This window comes from Xyrauchen texanus, chromosome 16, assembly GCF_025860055.1.
Source record: "Xyrauchen texanus isolate HMW12.3.18 chromosome 16, RBS_HiC_50CHRs, whole genome shotgun sequence".
Taxonomy (NCBI): domain Eukaryota; kingdom Metazoa; phylum Chordata; class Actinopteri; order Cypriniformes; family Catostomidae; genus Xyrauchen; species Xyrauchen texanus.
The window spans coordinates 40096402-40116954 of record NC_068291.1 but is presented as its reverse complement, the minus strand read 5'-3'; the positions used below and the strand labels follow the sequence as shown (position 1 = coordinate 40116954).

General features: G+C 38.5%; 1 protein-coding gene across 1 annotated transcript in view; it reads left to right on the top strand.

Moving 5' to 3' along the window:
- LOC127656553 (neuronal PAS domain-containing protein 3-like) overlaps positions 1-15374 on the top strand; it is a 375215-nt gene extending 359841 nt beyond the window's left edge. Inside the window, exons 10-12 of the mRNA XM_052144935.1 lie at positions 7913-8060; positions 8408-8523; positions 11569-15374. Coding sequence (XP_052000895.1) covers positions 7913-8060; positions 8408-8523; positions 11569-12974 — 1670 coding nt within the window. The 3' untranslated portion in view covers positions 12975-15374. The remainder of the gene's footprint in view (positions 1-7912; positions 8061-8407; positions 8524-11568) is intronic.
- Positions 15375-20553: the final 5179 nt, after the last annotated feature.

Below are 20553 nucleotides of genomic sequence, written 5' to 3'. Positions count from 1 at the left end.
ACTTTCGCAACCCTTGTGTCCTTGCGACGCACCATCCCCAATAAATCAGTGGATTCGCAGCATTCTCTGGCACACTGTCAACTCTAGTGTGTAGTGGCTCTTATGCTGGGCTTACACATTACACTCATCCTTTCAGGTTAAGATGCTCCTCTCAACATAAATGCACTGAATTTCGAGTGCATTTTATGCCATGTAGTATTTATCTGTGCGGATCCACTGCTGGAGAGCTCTTTGAAGGTTCCTCAACCTTTTGCACGCACCACTTTCATCGCTCTCGGCAGGAGGGCCGCTGACCGTCTAGAGGAACATACACACTTTTTGAATATACTAAATCATCTGTTAAGTGTGTTTTGGCAGCAAACCTTCCCCTGCCCCCTCCGCAGTGATTGCTGAAATTCAAGGCATCATTGAGAGTAGCGTAGCATTTTTATACAGTAAATGTGTGTGCCGCTCTGCTGCAGGCAGGTTGCCATTATTTAAGTAGTGAGGGTCGAATCACAGGAAGAGGAGGAGGCAGGGGATAAATTCCTCGTTTTATTAGGTGTTTGCAGAGCAGGGCGGGTGTCCTTGGGGCTGGCAAGGGAATTTAGAGCTGTCTGATTAGATATTGGGAGTTCAACTGAATTAGAGTGCAATTACCACTGTATTGCACTGTCCCTTTGCCTTAAAAAGCCACCAGATTGGGTCCATTAGTCCTTGATTTGAAACCCAGTGGAGGCAGAGGAGAGAGGAGTGAAGCCCTCGATTGCATTGATAGCGGACAGAGAGAGACGGTGTGAAAGGTTGGGGAGATGGATAGAAAGAGAGAGACTGGCAAATCCCCAGTTACCACAGACTTTCTAACCATCTATTACGCATTAGCATGGCAGCAATCGACATCAACAGCACTGTGAATGGCTGTTCGTGTTGCTACTGTAGAAAAATGGGTAGGGCTGCCTGTATCTGCATTTTAATCCATATGTTCATACTCAGTATGATAAGTTGTGATGTTGCTGGTTAAAAGGAGTGTTGCTACTTTGAAACTGTAGCTTGCTACAGTCTTGCTATCCTTTTGAAAAAGTTACTAACAAAAAGTAGCTACTAAAAAAGGAAATACTTTGAAGCTCTTATAAGGAATGTTCCAGGTTCAATACAAGTTAAGCTTAATCGACAACATTTGTAGCATATGTTGATTACTCTTCCCTCGTTTATAAAAAATAAGAAGCAAAAATCACGGTTGCAGTGAGGCACTTTCTGTACAATGGAAGTAAATGGGGCCAGTCCATAAACATTAAAATACTCACTGTTTTAAAAGTATAGCCACAAGATGTAAACATTATTTGTGTTAGCATGATTTTATTGTATAAAATAAGTGATTTACTGGTGCTTTATTCACCAGATTAAAAGGTTACCCAGCGTTACATTGTCATGACAACAAAGTTGTTATATTGGATATAACTTTAGACAGAAAAGGTTAGTAAGCAATGTTATCACACTAAAACCATGTTAACACATACGTTTATGTCTATTGGCTATACTTGTAATAAACAGTGTTTATTTGAACGTTTATGGACTGGGCCCCATTCACTTCTATTGTAAGTGCCACACTGTAACCGCAATATTTGCTTCTTTTTTTATAAATAAACGAGGGATGAGTCATTTTTGTGGCAATCAACATTATACCACAAATGTTGTTGGCAGAGTTAAACAGAGTATTGAACTTTAAGAGGTTATCATTTGATGATGTAATTTATATTTGCAATCAGAGCAAAATGTATCTGTCACAAAAACAGTAAGGATTTAAATGATCTCAATTATTTAAATTTGAACATATTAAAAATCACTCTAAATACAACTTATAAAACTAGAAAACACCCTAATTTACATTACTGTGTCCAAAACAACTAAAAATTGTGATACAGAAAAAAAATTGAAATGTGATTTTTTTTTTCCACAGTGACTCAAGTGAATCTTTCGCAGAATGAACTGATTTGGTAAAATTAAATGAATTGGAGTGCCCAAGGTTTCATTTGAGTGAGAGAGAGAGAGAGAGAGAGAGAGAGAGTGGACAGTTTAGGGGAGCGCAGTTCATTATTGCCTCGGTTTTCCCGTATAGCTGGCTGTGAAATATATTATGAAAAAAAATTGCATCTATGCAGCTACTTTTTGGAAAAAGTAGCTTGTTTGAGGAAACGTTACTTACTGAGATACTTAACTACTTTACTAAGTTAAAGACCTCACTACCCAGCACTGACGTGTGTCTTCTCAGCTTCATTCAAAGCCAAATCTTCAGGTACATGAGCATGACGCACGTGACTAAGAAGCAGTCGATCTCCCGCTGATTGCTAATCAGACACTGATATCAGATAACACAGGGCCATCAGATTGGTTAGAGCCAGGGCTGAGAGAGAAGACGTCAATCTGTCAAACCTCTCGACAGATCTGTAGTGCCGATGCGTTGTACTGTAGAAGTAGTCAGGGCTTGAGTGAATGTATGCAATAATGCACTTTTTGAACCATGAAGATACATTACAGATACAAATATTGGGGAGTTTGTAGACTGCTGACCAACGTATTTAAAGGCCTGATAAAGCATTTAGGCCTAATATCTTTAAATGGAGTACCTTGACCTAGGGTTGCAAAAAAATTGTTGATGTTCCTTTATTAACTAAGAAATTCTGACTCTGAATTCTGGTTGAATGAGTCGCATTCAAAGCCATTGTAAAATGCACACCCCTGACTACATATTCTACATTAATGCGCTAAATTGCTGCATTGCTTGACTATAGAAAACAGCACAAGTTAAGCTAATTAACTACTACTTTTCAGATCAATAGAAGACTCAGGGCAGTTTTTCGGAAACCTGTTTGAAAACAACTAATATTTTTGCTATTCCGTTTGGTGATTCAAGTGGTGCAGAAATTTCTGTTGACTGGATATCGGTGTCTTTTATCCTTCAATAGATAGATACAATCATTTTACCACATGCACAACACAAAAGCAAACACCTAAAACATAATTTTTCATTCTCATTTACTAAAATGTCAGTACCATGTAAAAGTACAGAAGATGTTTCACAAAAACATTTGTCTTAATTAGCTTTAGAGTGTCAATAGAAAATATACATTTTAGGCATCCAAACATTCCTTTTGCAAATAGAATAGAAGAACAGGGAGTCCTGCAACTTATGGCACAGCACCCACAGAGCCCCCCTCTGAAAAACGAGTCCGTCTGGGATTTCATGAAGAGACAGAAGCAATTGAGACTAAATAGGTAAATTCTCCAAGAAGCTTGGAACATCCATTCTGCCAACAACCAAGAAAAAAATGTTCACCTGTTTTCAGGTGTACCAAGGAGAATTGGTGCTGTTTTAAAGGCAAAGGTGGTCACAGCTATGTTTTTTATGTTTACTGGACTTTGTATGATGAGTATCACAAGTGGGTAAAACTTTTGCACAGTACTGTACATTTCTTGGGTTTAGCTTTATTTTTCACACAATGCTGTTTTGAGTTTTTAATACAAAAAAATAGTCCTAGTTTACTGAAGGATAATTAGAAAGCAAATGGTAGCATTCATTAAGAATTTGAGACCAGGTGTTTTATATGGGCAGAAATGCATTGTGACAGCTCTGACCTCACCTGTGTCAGCTACAGAACAAAACCAACACTGCTTAAATTAATGATACACGACCGCTTATAATACGCACCACATAAATGGTCTGTGGGTGTGTGTGCATTTGCCAGCCGAGAGAGACAGGGAAAAAGAGTGCGAGGTGGGAAACGATGGCTCACAGAAGTGTGGAGAAACCCCAGGAGACTAAAGCTCTGTGCCTGAAGGCAGACTACAAGAGACGGTCTCTGTAGACTAGTTCAAAATGAATTTAATGAAAAACTCCCTTCACTCCTTATTGTGCTTGAGGATAGACTCCACAGCTGCTGAAAAATACACCTGCCCTAACACTCATCGCAGGTACCGTTGACGATGTTTCTTCAGTTTTCCTTCATTACGGATTCAGAGTAAATATGAAGTAGACGTTTCTGTTTGTCTGTATACACGTATACACTGTATTTACTTCAATAGTTATTCTTTTGAATGTATTGTTGTGGCTGTTTCATTATTTGTATGGGCATTTTGCCTTTATTGGGACAGGACAGTATGAGCATGATAGTAAATGTCAGGGCAAAGAGTTTGGGGGTGGGGAAACAAGAAATTGGGTCACCCACTGTGCAACACATCAAAACATGTGCAGTACCCACCGGGCCACTATAAAACATTCTGTAGTTGTTGATACTCTGCCATTACATGTGGAAACATGGAAACGCTCCCTGTTTTCCCTCAAACCCTGTTAGAAACTTTTGAAAAAGGAAAAGGTTGTCAAGCTGGTTTTTGGAACATGTTAGATGGTTTGTTGCTGGTTTGACAATGGTTCCCCACCAACCTCTAACCAGTTCTAATTAGGCCCCAATGGCTTTTAGTCTAGTTGGTCAACCATCTAAACCAGCCTTGACCAGCTAATGACCATATATAGCCAGCTTTAACCATCTATAAACCATGTTGAAACAGCTACCACCCAAACCTCCAGCAGGACATAAAAAACTACTTTTGTTCAAAATACCTCTTTAAAACTGCCAAGTGATCACATATTTACTTTTTGTGAAACCAAAATGCCTCGAAATTGTTATGCTACTTTGAAAACAACGCACTCCATGCATTCGTAATTTTACTCCTCGCCATTTCTCTAAATGGCCAACATATTTACTTTCTCTGCTGGTGAAGTCACACCATTAGATCCAAAGAATACAACATAAAATCCTCCAATTCACTTCTCCAGCCAAACCCTGCATAGTCACCGCAGATCTGCACGTCTGCTCTCTCATTCATAAAATGCTTGTCTTTACAATAATACCCCAGTGGACTGCAAGGACTTTTCCATAAAGCAATTTCACGGCTGTAAATTACTTACTTTTATATGACAGTGACACCCTCTACCCCTCCTGCCGCAAGTGAGGCCACGCTGGGTAAAGGGTATCTGAAAGGTAGCTGCTATTATGGATAGGATCCAAGTGATTTAACAGAACTGAAGGACAGAGGCCCTGATGCTGAGAGAGAGAAAGATAGAATGAGAAAGAGCGGAAGTCAAGAGAGAGGGAGAGAGACGGTCCTGCAGGCTTGCCTGAGGCTTCAGGAGTAGGCAGGCAGATTAAAGAGGCCGTATTCCTTTTAAAGCCTCCAAAAGCAGCCAACGACTCGTGCACCGGAAAATAAAGAGCGGGATACAGAAAGAAAGAGAGAGAGAGGAGGGGGAAGAGATATGTGTGGCTTCATTACCACTAAATCAATAACTCAAGCGGGCCCTGATTGATTTAATGGCAGCATAACTGAAAGGGGGTTAAAAAATAAGCTTCAACTGTACAGATGTGCTGCCGGGCAGAGCCAAGATAGACAGCACATCAAATGTAATGCAGATGAGATCAGGTTTAAACGCAGGGGTACGATTGTTCGGGAATTTGTAGATAGTGATGAGGGTTTAAAGGGACTGCTCTGACTGGTGTGTTCACAGAGAGATGTGAAAATCACTTTATGTGTATAACAATCAAATCAAATCTTTTTATTGTCACTCAACCATATACACAAGTGCAATGCAGTATGACAATTACAATATACATCTGATTTACACACAACACAATATACAATATACGCCTAATTATATACGATGTATATATAGTTATATATATACATGTGTATGTGTGTATGACAATATCTATCTATCTATCTATGTATCTATCTATCTACTGTATTTATCTATCTTTTGTATTTTGTCTGTCTGTATGCTATCTGCGTAACTCCTACCATACTGTAGTTAATTAATGTGATTATTATTTATTTTATTTTATTTTTGGTACAGTAATATTCCTCATACCGGTTAATTTAATCTTTTATCAATAGTTCTGTCATTTTAGATATTTATTTTTTCTGCACTGAATATAGTTTAAAGCAACAGTTCACCCAAAAATGAAAACTCTCTCTTCATTTACTCATCCGAATGTCCTTCTTTCTTCTGCTAAATACAAAAAAAAGATTTTTAGAAAAATATTTTAGCTCGGTAGGTCTCCACAATGCAAGTGAATGGTGACCAGACCTTTCAAGCTCCAAAAATTATGTATAGGCAGCATAAAAGTAATCCATATAATGCCAGTGGTAAAATCCATGTTTTCAGAAGCGATAACAGATGTATAGTGTAACAGATAAATTTTACCATAAATCTCCACTTTCATTTTCACATTCTTTTACATTCTGAAAGTGAAAGTAGAGACTTATAGTAAAATAAATGTTTAAATATTAATCTGTTTCGCGCCCAAAGTGATTGCATCGCTTCAGAAGACATATATTAAACCACTGGAGTCGTATGGATTACTTTTTCTATGACCGTCTGCGTTTTTTGTGCTTTGAAGTGCAGATCACCATCAGGGCTGGACTTGGAAGAGAAATCGGCCCGGGATTTTACATAGCAACTGCATAACTGCGGCGGCTCATTTTAGCTTATCTTGGCTGACCCACCAGACCCCTCCGTTCTCATGTTAGCCAGTCATCCCCTGATCGGCCCCAAAGTGCGTCGGCCCACTGGGAAAATGCCGGTATGCCATATTACCAGTGCAGCCCTGATCACCATTCACTTGCATTTTATGGACCTACATAGCTGAAATATTCTAAAAATATTTGTTTGTGTTCTACAGAAGAAAAAGTCATACATGTCTGGGATATGTTTGTGGTGAGTAAATAATTAGATAATATGAAATATTCCTTTAATGTGCTTTGTTGGCATGACACATAACTTTTTGTATTACCAAAGCATTTGTTGCTTAGCTGCTTGATGACAATAGTGCAAAACAAAAGTGCATAAAGTAGCAAAATAATGGAGAAATCTATCTTGTGCTGTGTAATTTAAAATAAACATCCATTCAAAAAAATATAATATCTCTTCTTACCATAGTATCTATTGTAGTAGAAGTTCCTTTTATATAAATATTCACCATAGTTGTTGATTTGATCTTTTATCAACAGTTCTGTAATTTCAGATGTTACATTTTTTAACACAGACTTTTGTTTAGATGCAGTCAGTGTAAACAGAACTTTTCTGCAGATTGTCAGTGGCATGTGAACTTGAAGGTTAGAGCAAGGGTATGCCCACTGGCCATGTCAGATAAACAACACTCTGCTTTTTGTCTCAAGTTTCTATAGTTAAGGCTTAGTTTTACATGTATTGGTACAGAAGCAGTCGAGTGAACTAAAGTCAATTATGGGAACCTTTGGGATGGCTTCTTAAACAATGCTATTAGTCTGTAATGATTTTAATTACTTGACTTATTCTTATATAAATCATTCTTCTCAATGGACTATTTTTATGGAAAGAGCCATTTGTAGATGTAATTAAACCCAGAATCTGAATTTACAACCACGCTTGGATTCTGACAGTTTCTGTTTTGCGGAACAATGATTAATGCAAATTCACATTATTTGAGATCACCATTTAGTGCTTAATTTAGCCCAAATTATGGCAACTGCCACAGAATCTTCAAATCAGTAGCTTCAAACAAGGACACAATCTAAGAGGGGGAAGTAAGCAAACAGTCACAGCACCCTCTGCTGGATCAATGAATTGTAATGGTCAAAATGTGAATAGTTTCTCTTTCAAAGGAAATAGCCTAATGGACTGGTTTGAGCTTTTCCTGGTTACAATTATTATCATTGTTGTTTTTTAAATTGTTAAGTGAAAATGTAATCTTATTTAATATTGCCACCAAGATCTTCAGGTGAAATATCCATTATTCACACGTTTATTCCTTCCTCTCATGTGTTTACCTCTTTTTGTCTATCTTTTCCTTTTCTATGTCCTTCCTCTCTTCTTGTATACACTCCTCTCACCTTTCTATAGTGATGAATAAAGGTCAGTGTGTCACAAAGTATTACCGCTGGATTCAAAAGAACGGAGGTTATATCTGGATCCAGTCTAGTGCCACCATTGCAATCAATGCCAAGAATGCCAACGAAAAGAACATCATCTGGGTCAACTATGTTCTCAGGTAAAGGAGTCCTTTACTCTGATAAAAACCCAAATTCTTTTGCTTTTGATGTGGTCATCCTGCACTGCCACAAGTAAATTCTGTATTTCTTACTTGAGAGAGTTTGTAATAGTTCTGTAAGGTGATGAAGGCCAAATATGTCACTGTCATCTCAAGCTGCAGTGTAATTTATTGCGTTCTTTGGTTCAGGGTGTGGACTTAGAGATCATTAGGAAGCTCTGTGGATTTGGATAAATAGGAGAAGAAAATGAAATATGTTTCACACTCCTATGAATAATCTTCAACTGGCAAAGTGAATGACTTCTATCTCCTAACTTTGGCTTTTTTGTTGCTTTTTTTATGGACAGTAATCTTGAGTACAAAGACACACCAATGGATATTGCACAGCTACCCAACCTGCCAGAGAAAGCGTCGGAGTCCTCAGAAACATCCGATTCGGAATCAGACTCCAAGGAGCACTCTGGTAGGGTACCACCACTTACGTCACTAATCACAAATATGCCTCAAACTAGTGTATAATTCAGTGTTTCCTCAATTACTGTTAGCAGTGGCGCTGCGCCACTACTGAATCTACAGCGTCACTGCAAATATAAAAGTAAAAACATTTGCGATGATGTGCGCTTGAGGTTCGTCATGAGAAAAACACTGGACACTGCAAAATAATACATAGAACATGCAACTTTCTATTCCATTGTCCTGTATGTGTTGGACTCCAACAACATTCATAAAGCAAGACGTTGCGGGAAACTCTGGTCTAACAAGTGGCCTCTGCCCCTTGCAAAGAGAGAATGCACGATTCTGAGGGAACTAGACCGGTTCTGTGCACGCTCAACATTTCCATCTTGTGCATGTAACAAACGAGCTCCATTTCAGATTCACTTTATTTTCACATTTAAGTATTTCCAAATATGCTACAAGTAACTATACAAATTTTAAGTAACCCCATGCCATGACGCCGGGTATTTATGGACAGAGGCAGAGAAGAGAAGCACATTATAAAGCTTTTGTCAACTTCCTTAATTTTTCCATCAAACTGAAAGTTAAACAGTTTAGAAAACTTTGGTTTAACCAGACCACATAGCATTGCACCTTGCAAGTTAAGATTTAGTTACAGAAATACATTACTATTGTATTATTATAATAATAATAATAATAATAACAATAATATTGAGCATTAACTATAATAATAATGATGATAATAATAATACATTTTTGCATGTAATTTGAATGAGATGAGGACTCCGCTGCTGCGAACACAGAATCCTGGTGGAAACACTGATATAATTGACCTTTCGCTAAGCTCCTCCCACCTTGGTTAAAGTTGCTAGCTCTGACAAGCTCTGCAGAACTCCCCATAGGAATGAATGGGAGATTGGTATGAACTAAGCATTTTTTTGGCTAAATATTCTCATAAACGTAATGGATAATATGATTACGTGGGCTGAAATGTAGAGTGACGTTGTAAATCATATTTATCTGACATTGTTTGTAAAATAAATTGTTAAATGACACAGAAATTTGATTGAAAACTTTGCAGACTATGAATCAGAAAAGAGGCAAACAATTACCACAGTCACTTGAAAAGCGAAAGGTGTCTGTGGCAGGGCGGCAGGCGGGGCCGGGTCATGATTATACACACCCGGTCCCTTATCAGGCTAATCAAGCCTCCGCCTTGCCACAGTGTCATTTAATAGCAATTACACAACTGATAACATTAATGTAAGTGAACAGAACTGCTTATATCATCTCATAACACACTCATTTTGATGCTGTGAACTCTTTATTTACTATTGCCTTTACTAAGACCTGAATCAATCAATACATACATTCATTTATGTTAAGTTATTAGCTTTAATTTACATTGGAGCAAATGTGGGTGTCCTAGCTGATGTTATGCATGTTCATATGGGTATGAGAAATTACTCACTTTAATCAATTGTATGCTCTTCTCAATAATTATTTAAAGATTATTTTAAAAAGAAAGAAAAAACACTGCATGTATCCTTTCTAGGTACCTTGTGTCACTATTACAAGTGACAAAGCAACATCTTTTAAAAAAACAATTTTGGATCATTTTGATCAAATCCAGCTTAAAAATACTCAAACACCCATTTCTCCAATAGATTCTCATTAACGCACTGAAAGTTAGAAAAATGGCGGCGGGGCAACAGTTGCTAAGACAGGACTGGTCAGAAATGCTTTTAAGGTGGGGCTTAGCAAAGGGTCAATTACAATGCTTTTCTGGGGTTGGTGGTGAATAAAGATCTGGGTTGGAAACATGAAGGTCGATGGTCCATGAGCTATTGTGCCCTTGAGCAAAGCACTTACCCTAGATTGCTCCAGGGGGAATGACCTTGTCATAAGTGTCCAGCAAGTCCCTTTGGATAAAAGTGTCTGTTAAAGGACAACTTACGTACAATGTGCAATTCTGTTTAACATATAGTCAAAGTGCAAAATCACAATCCAGGCGCATTGAAGTAACACTGTATAGAGCTCACTTGAAAGGTTTCTTTTAACCAAATTTGAATGTCTCATGTTAGGGCTCTTACAGTGTAAAATATCTTCATTTCAATAATTTCTGGAAATTATGTAGGACAAGGAAATATGGTGTTTTTGATATGTCCCTAAAACTGGTGTAAATAGTCAATTAAGACTCCTCAGCCAGTTGAAGATATACATTATACATTCCAAAAGAAGATGTAGTGAGATTCCAGAGATTGTGGAGGCTGTGTAGTGAACAAGACTGGGTGACAGTCTGGGGAAAGTGCCAACATATTGGCCCCTGGGCATCTCTGCCTGCCAAGCCTTTTGCCAGCCTTTATCACAAAGGTTACAGTCTGTGCCAGCTGCAGCTGGACCAAACCATGTCCTGTTCTCCTTTCACACTCCCACACCTATCTTCTCTACACCCCGCCTTCTCCTCCTTCTGTTGTTTTCTCTCTTTATCTCACTGTCTTTCTCTTCTAGTGCACATTCCTCCTAAGGCCAGAATCGGCAAATGCCTGTGAGATGTATTTGCCTCACAGCTTTGAAAATGTTTTTCCTTTACTTAATTTCATGTACTTTGGAAATAAAACCTTTTGATGTAATTTTGATGTGTAGGTGTAGATTCATGATTCATGTATTAGAGTGAGCATGTCTTGTTCTTGTTAGCATGAAGCTATCAAGGTCACTCTGGTCTGTTCATGACTTAACTAATGACTAACTGGACTTCACCAAATATATTTCACAAGTAGCTAATGCTGTTGCCAAAAATAAAACAACAAATAATTTTGTCCTGTGCTTAGGAAGCATAATCGATTCAGTAATATGAAAACAGTAATTCAACTGGAGCACTTCCAAGTGTCTAAACAAAAAATTAATACCTTAACCTAAAACATTTGATATTGCTTATTGAACTGATTGTTGTACCAAGTAAAATGTTGAAGACCATTGAAAATTTCTCTGAACTCAATGAAATGAAAGTGTATTTAAAGACATGTCCTCTAAACCTTTTTTTTTCTCCCAGAAGACAATGAAAACTCCAAGTCAGATGGCAAAGGGAACCAATCATCCGAGAACAGCGAGGACCCCGAGTCGGACAGTAAGAAACAGACAGGTCGGCCACCAGAGCAGGAGATGAGACGACAGGAGGAAGGAGACAGTTCCAGCAATCCAGAGGATCAGGACAGTGAGGATAGTCTGGAACCGTCCGACTGCGAAGCCGAACACAAAGAAGGACATCTGGCACGGTTGGGTGGCCTACACATAAAGGTAGAGCGCTATGGTGATGGGGAGATAGCAGAACTGCAGGACTCGCACTCCTCTTCCTCCTCAGAGGAAGATGAGGGGGATGAAATTGTGAAGGATTGCAACAGCGGAGAAGAGCTGAGCAGGCCGGCAATGAGTAAACACCAGAAAAGAAAGAAGAGGAGGAAAAAGCAGAAATGGGATGGGAGTTGCCAACGCCTACGTCTGTCTCCCTCAGCCGCTGTCTCTCCCAGCCCTGGCAGCCTGGACCCCACCCTCGGAGACCAGCCTCCCCTCCTGCTCCCACCCTCCCCAACCAGTGCCTCTGTGCTCAAGATCAAGACCGAGATGTCGGAGCCTATAAACTTCGACAACGACAGCAGCATCTGGAACTACCCACCTAACCGAGAGATCTCCCGCAACGAGTCCCCCTACAGCATGACAAAACCCCATGATACCTTCCCTTCCCCCCAGACTGCTGGCCTGCAGGTTTCCATTCCTGACTCTGTCCTCACTCCACCTGGTGCCGAGGGTGGAGGAGGCAATAGAAAGCCCAATTTCAATGGCAACAGTAGCAGTACCAACAGCAACACCCAGACCACTGTGTCCGGTGCAACTCTGGGAAGCCTGGCTCCTCCTTCCAGTTCCACCACCGCAGACCCCCTCTCCCCACCACTCTCTGCCTCACCGCGGGACAAGCAGCAGGGTACACCCACCTCCTCTAGTTCCCTGCTATACTCTAGTGACCTAGAAGCCCTGCAGAGGTTACAAGCAGGCAACGTGGTGCTTCCATTGGTGCAGAGAGTCACAGGCACACTTGCCGCCACCAGCACGGTGTCTCCGCGAGTCTACACCACTGGAACAATACGATACGCCCCAGCAGATGTCAGCCTGGCCATGCAGGGCAACCTCCTGCCTAACGCCCATGCCGCTGTGAACTTTGTGGACGTCAACGGGCCAGGTTTCGGCATAGACCCCAAGACACCCATGGAGATGCTGTACCATCATGTGCACCGGCTCAACATGTCCACCCCGTTTGGGGGTGCGGTCAGCGGCGCTGGGCTCACACAGATGCCAGCTGCCAATGTCTTCACCACGGCAGAGGGACTCTTTTCCACGCTTCCATTCCCTGTCTACAGCAACGGCATCCACAATACACAGACTCTGGAGCGCAAGGAGGATTGAAGCAAAACATTGAGACCATATTACTGTGTTCAACTGTGTTCAAAAGACACTCATGAGGCAAAAGACTGTATCAAAGTTGGAGAAAAGTGAGATGTTCAGCACTTTGAATTTTGAGCAATTGAGCTTGTGTATCTGAAATGAATGGTTTCTCTTCCTGTGACTTTCTATCTCTTCTACTTGCTCTTTCTTCTCTCTCACAAGTTCTTGATGACAGTTTCTCTAAACAGACTCAACTCTATTGTAAAGAGTTCCTTCAGAGCCACAGGGAATTCGTAGCACTGTAGCGTGTGTTTTCTCTGCGGTGAGATATATGTCCTGAGTATGTAACATCCCCATGAGGATGTCTTAAAGGTATTTGAAAAGAAGATTAATAAGAAAAGAAGCTGTTCATGTTTCTAATTGTATCTTGATGTGATTGAGATTGTTTCAGACAAAAGGATGTTACCCTATTTGATGTTGTTCAGAAGGTTATACTGTTCTTTCTAAAAGGGGAATAGTGTTTTAGAAATAATGTTTCTTTGTTTTTTAGAGCTCAAACTTAACTTGCAAATCATGCATTTAAAAAAAAAAAAAAGCAATTTTAGCCGGGTATCGACCTGTGAATAGAATGTTACTACAAAATCCCAGGACATGGAACAGGTCAGTGTGAGATTTTTCCAGTTCCATCTTCTGTTTGCAGATCCATGGTGCTATCATTGAGTTACACTCACTCAGCTGGCTGATGTAGGTACCGTTCAGGAACTTCAGACAAATGGCGGCTTGTGAGCTTTTCTACAGAATAGTCAAACCTCTAACAGATTTGTTTTGTTTTGGTTTTGATTTTGGTTAATCACCATTGAGCGCAGGAGGGTACTTTTGCTCAATCTAATTGAGTCAGAAAAGGGATATAGAAAACTATAATTTTTTACATTTAACAGAACATTACTTTCTATCTCTCAGTGCAACTGAGGCTAATTTTGCATCACTTGAAGATGAATGTTAAACAGGCTTTGGTCAAAGCTATCCTTAATTTTTTAGTGTTTTTTTTTTTTAATTATTAATTTTAGTTTTCAACGTTTACGCTCCCTCTTTAGCTTACAAGCCTGGTGTCTTTCCCAAAATCGATTACCCTTCAACCCTTTACCCTTTACTCTCTCTGAAAAATCACATATCAAGCGGAGATTGTAATATGGACATGCATTTTCAATCAAAAAATGTTTTAAAAATCCACATGTTGCCAAAAAATTTTGCTCTCACAGTTTGGTGTTAAAACACTGTGATTTGATGTTTAAAAAAATGCTTAAGTAATAAAACGGAAGAAAACTGTCACTTTATCCTTTGGCAGCCGTCCATCGAGTCATCTATTACGCAGTGTGATAACCGTAAACTTGTACAATGTGTAAGTGTCATTGGCTGTCAGTCTCCATAGCAACTTAAGTGTGTGTTACTATATGCAGTATATACTGAGCTAATGTAGCTGTTTTGTCCTTTGTCCTCTCTGTGCTAGTCCGGGCTTGGACGAGGGAAACATTTGTTTCTCGTCCGACCCCCTTGCAGTCTTAGTGAACCAGTGGAGGTTAGTGGATTTTGTGTGGTGGCCTTTCCAATGTAGTGTCACCTTTTTTGCTGCTTCCTTTTTGTATGTATTACTTTCTTATGTTTCTGCTATTGCTTTGCTGTCGTGTAGTCTACAGATCTCTCTCTCTTCTTCTCAGAGATAAAAGACTCTGAACTAGCTCAAAGGTTAAAGGAGCTTTTTTTTTTTTTTTTTTGTCACTGAGGAATTCTGGGATTGCAGTTTCCAGCTCCAAAATAACGAGGAATTAAAACAAACTGAAGTAGCATTTACTAGACTGGAACCTTAAAAGCCTCAGATGTGAAACATTCCCAGAGTCCCTTGTGCTTCTCTTGTGCATTGGGTGTATTTCATTGGTTTCCACCAAACCTGTTGACTTCAAGGACCCTGCAACTCACAGGAAATATTAAAAGATAACGGTAGTATTTCAGGACAATAAACAGTTTTAAAGATTTCTAAAGAGATGAAAAAAAAATATTTCGCACTATAAAATCTATTTTTATAGGTGTTTTTGAAATGCATGTTTACTAAGTTGATTGTTTGGTTTACTTGATTTTGTTCGGTCCAACGGCTTTGTCGATGTTTAGTGTTTTTTAGTCTGTCCAGCAAAGGGAAGAGGGAGCCTTTGTCTTTTTACCTGAATCAGGCTTCCCCCCCCGACATCAGGAAACTTGTGTCTGTGGTTTCTGTGAAGATGTGTTGTTACTCAAACCCAGGTAATGATATTAATATGTTTTTAAAAATGATAACGGGACTTGCTGTTGGAACGATTGCAGGAGAGCTTGGCGTCACCGCTGCAGGTTAACAGGATCCTAGATTTTAGCATTTTGTACGTAGAGCAGAGACGTTCGGGACGGAGGGTGGGGGGGGGATTTAGGGGCAGCTCCCAAAACAGACACTGTGGACAAGGAAATACACCCATATGTAACTGACCGAACAGCCGGGCGAGCTGTCTCAATGTATCTGTGTTGTGTCAAAATGATTGCTGGTGATTTAATCTTAAACTAATCTCAGCTGCTGTCAGATAAATAGTGTTTAAAATTACAATATGAGAAATCACTTCATTACCTGTGAAGACTGTGTCTGTGTTTTTAACTATTTCTTGTACAATTATACAGATTCTTTTATGAGGAACTTGGTGCCAAGTAGAAGAATATGGGAGAAAGGGGATTCTCTTAATATCAGTGTTAACAGTGTGATAAATTCTAAATACAAACCAATTAAAATATTAAAAAGAAAAAACTATGGTACATTTTTTATTTTGTTTTTTGGTTTTGTTTTTTCAGAAGAAAAGACAAAAAACATAACTAACTGAAGCTAACTTTGAGTGCCTGGCTTGTTTTTTTTTTGGTTTTTTTAAACACCATTTTTGTTCATTTACCATGAATAATGCTGCAATTCAAAAATGTACATACTTCATTTTACAACAGGGTTATTTTATACTTTTGTAGGTTTTCATCAGTTAAAGCAACATGTCATACATGGTTGTCTTTCTGTAACAGTTTGTTTACCATCTTACAGGTGCCATATTCATAATAAACTTTTCTTGGATTTGTTACTATCTGGCATAATTTCTTTTACATTCTGTTCATCATAAGTGAATGCCGAACATCAGTGATTATTCTTTGCTTTCCTCCTTTACTGCTTTTTCTGTTCTTACTTGCCCTTTTATGTTTTCCCCTGGTCCTTAATATTGGTTAATGCACATACAGTATTTGATGCCTTTTTTTTTTGTTACCAATGGGTTTCAGGTAAGGGGATATCAAAATATTCCCATGTAGCCCAGCTATCTTTTACTTCCATACACAATAAATGGCAATCCAATACACTTGTACAGTGTCCATAGGGCCTTTGAGTTCGACATGTTTTAGCAGTGGCTGAGTGAATCTCCTTTTCATTGGACAGATTCTCACGGGTATTTCTGATATGTTATTCCATTATTCAGTTAGCAGGAAAATTTCAATATGTGTCTTCTACTATACTGATATCACTGTAACTTCCTACAGCAAAGCTAAATAAAAGGGAAAAAATGCTTCCTTTTAATAGTGTTTTACTTTAGATTTTTTATTTTGTTTTCAATGATAATGAGTCTTGTGACTTTGATTGTTGACAGAATAAGAGTATAAAGCTATAAAATTCATGTGGAGAGCTTAGATCAGATCGCTTGGTCTTGGAAGAATCTGATGAGCATTGGTTGAGTTGAACGCTGAAATGAAAATGTTGATAGCATATGAGATGTTCACAAAACTGAATGTTTATATTGCTCAAAATACACTTAAAATATGTTAAAACAGAATACGTTTATTATTCATTAAGAAGGTTAATGGTATTCTCAAAATGGCCAAAAATCTGCCAATGAATCGCCTGGCCAATATATCTTTCTGTCAGTAGTTGTAATCCCCGACACTGACGTTACTGAGGTTTATTCTGTAACTCTATAGGACACACATGTAATATTACTGGGGTCTTTTTCTTAGGTATAGTTAAATGGATAGTTCACCCAAAAATTTTAATTCTCTCATCATTTACTCACCCTCATGCCATCCCAGATGTGTAGGACTTTCTTTCTTCTGCTGAATACAAATTAAGATTTTTAGAAGAATATCTCAGCTCTGTTAGTCCACACAATGCAACTGAATGGTGACCAGAACTCCAAAAGCTCCAAATAGGAGATACAGTCAGCATAAAAGTAATCTGTATGACTCCAGTGGTTTAATCAATGTCTTCTGAAGTGATCCAGTTGGTTTTGAGTAAAAACAGACCAAAATATAACTCTTTTTTTTTTTCACTGTACGTCTTGACAGCAGTCTTCTTGGTGATCATGATTAAAAGCTAAAGAAAGTGTAATCAGGCTTGAAATCATGATAGTGCCTAGAGACTGCAATGACAAGATGTAAAGTGAAAAAGGAGAATATTTTGGTCTGTTCTCTTCAGAAGACATTGATTAAACCACTGGAGTCATACAGATTACATTTATGCTGACTGTATCTCCTATTTGGAGCTTTTGGAGTTTTGGTCACCATTCAGTTGCATTGTGTGGACCAACAGAGCTGAGTTATTCTTCTAAAAATCTTTGTTTGTCTTCTGCTGAAAAAAGAAAGTCATACACATCTGGGATGGCATGAGGGTGAGTAAATGATGAGATTCTTTTTTTTTGGTGAACCCTTTAAGCAAAAGTCTCCATTTGTTTTTTATTTAATCTCATTGAAATCTATGATAATAATTATTTGTATTTTTTTTCTCAGCGGTGGTTTAGCAAATGCAGTAGGTTTTCTTTAGATTTTGGCATAGACAGTAGATGCCAACACTCAACACTATTACTGCTACATTGCTTTTGAAAGTAGAAGCATGCTTTTGTTCAGTGCAAAATAACACTGTCACTTGCTCTTCATATTTTTCCTTCACTTTCTCCCTTTCACCTTTCCTATCTGCCCTGTTTTTCTCTTGTTCTCTCCCTCTGCTGCATATTATTCTCCCCTGACTTCAGGCACTGAGGGGAGGTCACCGCTGAAGCCCACTGAAGAAATCCAACCAACTTTAAATATTTTACGCAATTTTAAATGAAGGCCATGAATGATAGATCACAGGAGTGAGATAGAGAAAGTGCATGGAGAAGGAGGAGGTGTTGAAAAGGCCCAAACCTGAATCCTCCCTAATGACTGGAGCTGTCCATCTCCCCTATACAGTCCTTATTGGAAATCAGAGTGTGTTTATATAGCAAAGACCATCTCATTAGGACAGCAAAAAGTACATTGTAGTGCCTATAGGAATATGAGAGAACTGTCTGTCATCTACTGAACATGTTCATACACTGTTTGAACCAATTTAACCTGATTTTGATCAGAGACAGGCATGGTTTAAATTCATGACAGATAGACAGACAGACAGATTTAAAAAAAAATAATTGTTTTAAATATTTTTTATTTTTTATATAATTAAAAAATAATTTATTTTAATAAATATATAAAAATGTATAGTAATAATAATAATTATATAATTACTAATAATAGAATTGGTAATATAATATTCATAATAATAATAATAAATGTTAGTGCTTTTTAAATATTCCTCTCTTGTATCAGATTGCAATAGCATTTTCCACTTTGCGTTGTGACTTTACCCTCTTTACCCATGGTAAAATCACTGTAAAGCATCTCTCGTGGCTAATTACTTTATTTTACAGTGTCTTCGAAAGTGGCTGATCCAATCAGATTTTAGATCTGGAATTATCTGTTTTTGTGTTGTCATTCAAAAACAAAAACAGTCAGACAAACAGAGAGACAGACAGACAGAGCAACTAGAAATATGTTATATTCACATTTTATGAGATTGCTTATTTATATATGAGATTTATGTGTTGGAGCCTATAAAGTGATTCATCTGAACTGTGAAATTCAGTGTGGCAAGAGTGACATCTAGTGGTTAAGTCGTAAACTACAGTCAATACATCAGCTCCAGGTGCTGCATTGTATTTTTAACAGTGTTGGTTGAAGTTTTACCTTTGTTTTTGCAGGTATGTTCTAATTGTGAGATGAACACTTGAGATCTCCTTGTGAATGGCAGGATACCTCTCTGTAAGAATACCATAATTCCTCAAATGCTTTGAATGTTTCAGAATTATTATCTCATTTTTAGCTGACATTATTAAATGCAACATTCGTATCAGAAACTATTAAGATACCATAGAATTAAGTTTTACTATTGTAACACCCTGTATTAACTGGTTAAAAATGTAAGTTGGTCTACCAGCATGGCCAAGCTTGTGTTGTTCGGCTGGTTTAGCAAGGAGACCAGTTGTCCATCTTAAAAGTACACAAAACTCCTCTAAAACCAGCCAGCAGCCCATACATAGGCTGGGAGCAGGGCCGACCAAAGCCTTTACAAGGCCCTAAGCAGAATTTGATTTGGGGGTCCCTCTGTGCCGCCAATACGATTGAGTATTGGCAATGCTTGATTATTCGAACACTATAAATCTAATATTGCATTTTTGTGTAATTACCATTGTCCATTAACATAATGTATCACAAAAATGTTCTCTAGGGGGCCCCCTGGTGGCCACGGGGCCCTAAGCAGCTGCTTAATTCGCTTATGCCTTGGGCCGGCTCTGGCTGGGAGACTAGCTAAGGCCAGCTAACCAGTAGTTGTTATTAGTTGTTATTATACTCAATAATATATTGCTATAATGTGGAAATCCAGCTACTTTGTCCTTGTTATGGATAGCAGTTACCCATAACCTAATAGGCCTATTTTTAATAAAAAATTATAATAACAAAAATTGTATAGAAATCACATTGATCTAACCATGGCAATTAGATTAATCCTTGTCACTGCAAGTCCTAGATGGCACAAGAACAAAATAACTGAGTGCCCTTTAAATGTGCTGTAAGCGATTTTATCTGTCTATAACAAGAATTAGACACGCCCCCCTCGTTCCAAAACACCACCTCCCAAAGATGGTGTTGAGATCGTCATTCTTCGAGATTCTTCTCATGGTTGTTAAAACACAACAGTAGCCAAATATAGCCCTCAGCTAACAACCGTTATGTATCTGAATATAACACTGAATGTTCTACTTCAACTACTACACAATGATTGACAGGCAGAAAGCACATCAAAGTCTTCTGATTGGCTGTGTTTGCTGTAAACAAATTCTAGAGCTGTCACTGAGTAACAGTGATATATTTCAGGACACTAATTTCAGTGTTATTTTTCAGGGAGAAGGAACATTTCCTGCATACCATTCCATAAAAATTAAAAATAAATCACTTACACCTTTTTTGTGAGTGAATTTGTATGAGGCGACTGTCGGTTGATTAACTGTCATTTGGCGCCAATTTTGAAAATAGACGGAGCAAGTTTATCAGTATTTGTGAACGCGAGATAAAATTGGTGATAATTCGATGTTTAATGACATCAAATAGCACTTATACGGAAGTATACATCTGTAGTGTATTTGGAATTTAGTTAATGGTACTTATACACTATTATTTGTGCTATGTAGTGGTTTTCTAAAGAGTGGCAACA